This window comes from Mus pahari, chromosome 2 (assembly GCF_900095145.1).
Source record: "Mus pahari chromosome 2, PAHARI_EIJ_v1.1, whole genome shotgun sequence".
Classification (NCBI taxonomy): Eukaryota; Metazoa; Chordata; class Mammalia; order Rodentia; family Muridae; genus Mus; species Mus pahari.
This window is the reverse complement of record NC_034591.1, coordinates 50,276,656-50,280,348: the sequence shown is the minus strand read 5'-3', so window position 1 is coordinate 50,280,348 and position 3,693 is coordinate 50,276,656. Positions and strand designations below refer to the sequence as shown.

The following is a 3,693-nucleotide window of genomic DNA, read 5'->3' as shown; positions in this document are numbered from 1 at the left end:
CCCCTCCCTTTCCCACTCCACCCCTCCCCACCCCACGTGAAAATGGCATAAATTTTACCAAGAAGAATGTGATAAACACCTCTCTACCCTTTTACATTTGGCAGTGGCTGTACTAGCTCACTACCATTCTTTCCAAGCACATATGTAACTTACTACATGGCCTTAAGCTCCTGGGTTCTAACACATGCATATCCTCTGGCCAAGTGAGTGCCCATTTGGCATTACTGTCTGCATTTGGGCTAGGAAACTGATGAGGGGGGAGACCAGGAGCATTCCAGTAAGCAGCTTTGCCCTGACCCTGAATATCTAATCTCTTACAAGTCTGGGCAGCAGATTATACTTGTGCATTCTTAGCAGACTCTTGAGGTGGTTCCCTTTTATTTAATTAAGACCCCACCCCCACACCTAGCACTCAAGACTTTGGGGGTGGGGAGAGGAAGCACAGATTTGCAGCCCCAGCTTGCCACACCTGGATTTCAAAGGTCCAGATCAATTTATCCTGGAGGCGAGAAATAAGGCAGGATTAGAAAACATTTCCTTTGTGACCCGCCACGGTCACCAAGGAAAGGGTTCTCTAAAGAATTGGGAGAGTGCCTCCTAAACTAAAGCTACGGACATTAGGAAGTGAGCTACAAATAAAACCGCTGTCTATGTTCATGAGTACACCCTATACATAACACATTACTTGCAATTTGACGAAACTGACTGGGTTTGGTTTTTTTTTTTTGGGGGGGGGGGAGCTCTCTATCTGTAAACCTGAAATGGTGGGTAAAAACCCACACCCCTTAGGGACCTCAGCTGCCTGCCTGAACTTGAGCCAGCGCCGAGACTTTTTTTTCCTTCCTCCAAAGTCACTGTCCAATAAAGTCACAATGATTTGGTTCTGCCTTTCGAGGCTATACTAGAAATGACTGGCACAGTGCCAGAACATGATGGTTTTCTCTCAGTCTGTTATCCACCAACGGGTTTTAAGGCTGAACCTCCTTGAAAAGCAAAAGCGTTAGGTTTGGGGGCGGGGTTTTTTTGTTGTTACTGCTCCCTTCCTCAGAATCCGTTTGGTCCTGTTACCTGTTCATACATTTTTCATGTAGCCTCTGGGGCATCCTTGCTGGACTCACTGAATCCGCAGTGACTCAGCAGAACGCTGGGGAGGGGCGCCTACTGCAGAGCGAACAGGGGCTTCCTGCTGGCGCAGGGAAACAGAGGTGCCACACCCACGCTCTCCGGACCATACCTCAGTGCACCTCCTCCATGCAGGAAAGGGAGGGCAACCCCCGCCCCAGCCATTCTCAGCTTTAGTTACCTTGGTATAATACCCCCAACATTTTAAGATTTTTAGCAGTCAAGGAAACTAGCAATCGGACGAAATGGTTTAAACAAATATTTTTATGTCCACTCTCCATTATTTGATGGTACCATGATTTAGAGCAAAAATTCAACACACTCGAACAACAAACTTTACGTGCCTTGATTTCTTATTGCTTTAAATGATGTAAAAACATATTTATCTAATACCATCAAACCAGCCTACCTGACTCATTCTTAGTGAGAACTACGCTGTGCACCCACAAACCAAAGCAAACAATTCTTACATTTTAAGAGCCTGGCCGCGTGCCGGTGTCCCAGGGGTTTCCATTTCTGGCTCCCAAACAACACTTATAGCCGTGGCCACACTGCGCGGCAAGATCTAGTCGCACCTATGCAGTAACCATGCCACTGTGAGGCCTGAACCTGGAAATTTTAAGTCGCTCTGCAACAATCTCGGCTCCTGAATTCCTAAATCACATGCCGTGGTCTAGAAATCTTAAATCACGCCACAACAATGACCAGCTCTGGAGATCCTAGAACACATCAGGCGTTACCAAGGTTCACGAATCCTAAGTTGCTTCACCACCACATCGTAAATCGTACCACAACGAAGACACAGACAAAAAAAAAAAAGGCTAATTCTCACATATTAATGCAAAGATCCTAAAATTCATAAATCTCACGCGACTAAACCCTGGTTCTAAAAATCATCAGTGAGGGCGATTCTGAGAGTTTGGGCTGTGCGGCAACCTTTGGGTAAGGATTTTTGCCTCCCGCATCTCCGGGGTGCCGGCCGGCCACACCCCCCCTGGCGGCACGGGCTAGCAGCACCCACCTGCGCAAGCGATCTCGGCGCACCATGGCCGCATTATCCCATGCCGCCCGCCGCAGGATTGCGGATCACAGGGCGCGCCGAGGCGCCCGCAGCGATACAGGATCGGAGATGGCGTCTGCGCAGTCTACGGTCCGCGCAGGGTGGCCTGCGGCAGCAGAGGCAGCAAGCAGCAACTCGGGCGAGCCTGCAGCCCTACGCCAGTTGGCGAGGTGCGGCTGCCGCAGAGGAAAGCTGCTGTGCCTTAGAAGATGCACCGGGATGTGCTGGTGGCCGAAGCGGAGAGGAGCTAGCGGGCACTGACTTTTAAAGCCCACGGAGCCCCGCCTCTGGCCCGCCCATCCTGCCGCAGCGCCCCTCCTTCTCGCTCCCGCCGCAGAGCCCCTCCCCACTGCTGCAGAGAAGGGGGGCCTTTCCCGTGGGCGCCTCCAGGGGTATCGACCCCGCTACCCCCTCTTTCCTCACAGATCTCTAATCCTGAACCCCAGATTCTGCTGAAGAAAGCCTTTCCATGTGTTAATGCCGCAGGCAAGGATGACAAACGTCTGAAATATTCCCTCCCCAACCCATCCCTTGGACCACGCACAGGTCCCTAGCCCCTGGAAGGCACCAATCTCCCCAAGGCTAGGGTGCTTGTTGCGGCACCCACTTCTTTTCTACCTCCTACGTGGGTTCTGAGCCCTAAGAGTGACTACGCATCCGAAAATGCGTGTCACCAATGCGCGGCAACCCCAAGCCCTTAGCCCATGATAACAAAGAAGGAAGGGCACACTAAATGGCTAGGGAATGGACAAATTCTCTGGTATCTGTGGCTAAGTGGACACAATCATGGACGGGCTGCGATCACATAGAATGGGCCAAAGTCACCACCATGGTGGCACCAGTACACTTCCTTTGCGGCAGCACAACGTGGTCCGCATGCCAGAAGCGCCCTTCTGGAGCAGTGTAAGGGGACCGTTCATGGGAGGCACAAGCTTCCTTTATTTACATGCAACACAAACACAGTGCAAACACCCTAGAGGTGCGGACAAAACTGGAGATTTTTTTAAATCCCAAACCCTTAAAAGTCATCTTTCACACCTGCGCAAAGTGGGGAGGATCGTGATGCCTGTATGAGGTTTGCAACCTTACCCTGAAATTCTAGCAGCCTAGGTGCGAGTAAGCTAGGGACACTGCGAACGCAGGCCGGCCCAGCGGGGGCGCTGCAGGCCTCTCTTCGGAGCCTGGTTTGCTGCAGCTTCGGCTTTGCAACGTCCAAGCCCAACCGTGCAGTCGATCAAGATTCGGCCAGAGGACTGCAATGGGTCAGTCGAACCCTTGGGGATCTAACCTGTGGACATCTTCCCATGTTCCCAGAGTTCGGGACCACCCAGCTGACACTGAAAATGCCAGCACCTGAAAGAGGGTCATCAGAACACGTAATGCGGTCCAGGGTACACTTCTTCGGGGACCGCAGGAAACAAATGCTGTGTGGAGCCTCCGCAGGCAATGCACAGGATTGTGAAGTGAATGAGGGATCGGAGGGTGGCACTTTTTTACATTTTCTTTTTGCT

At 51.6% G+C, this 3,693-nt stretch overlaps 1 protein-coding gene across 1 annotated transcript in view; it reads right to left on the bottom strand.

The window, feature by feature from the left end:
* Window positions 1-2,420, bottom strand: part of Mest — a 10,422-nt gene extending 8,002 nt beyond the window's left edge. The window contains exon 1 of the mRNA XM_021189885.2: window positions 2,144-2,420. Coding sequence (XP_021045544.1) covers window positions 2,144-2,169 — 26 coding nt within the window. The 5' untranslated portion in view covers window positions 2,170-2,420. The remainder of the gene's footprint in view (window positions 1-2,143) is intronic.
* Window positions 2,421-3,693: the final 1,273 nt, after the last annotated feature.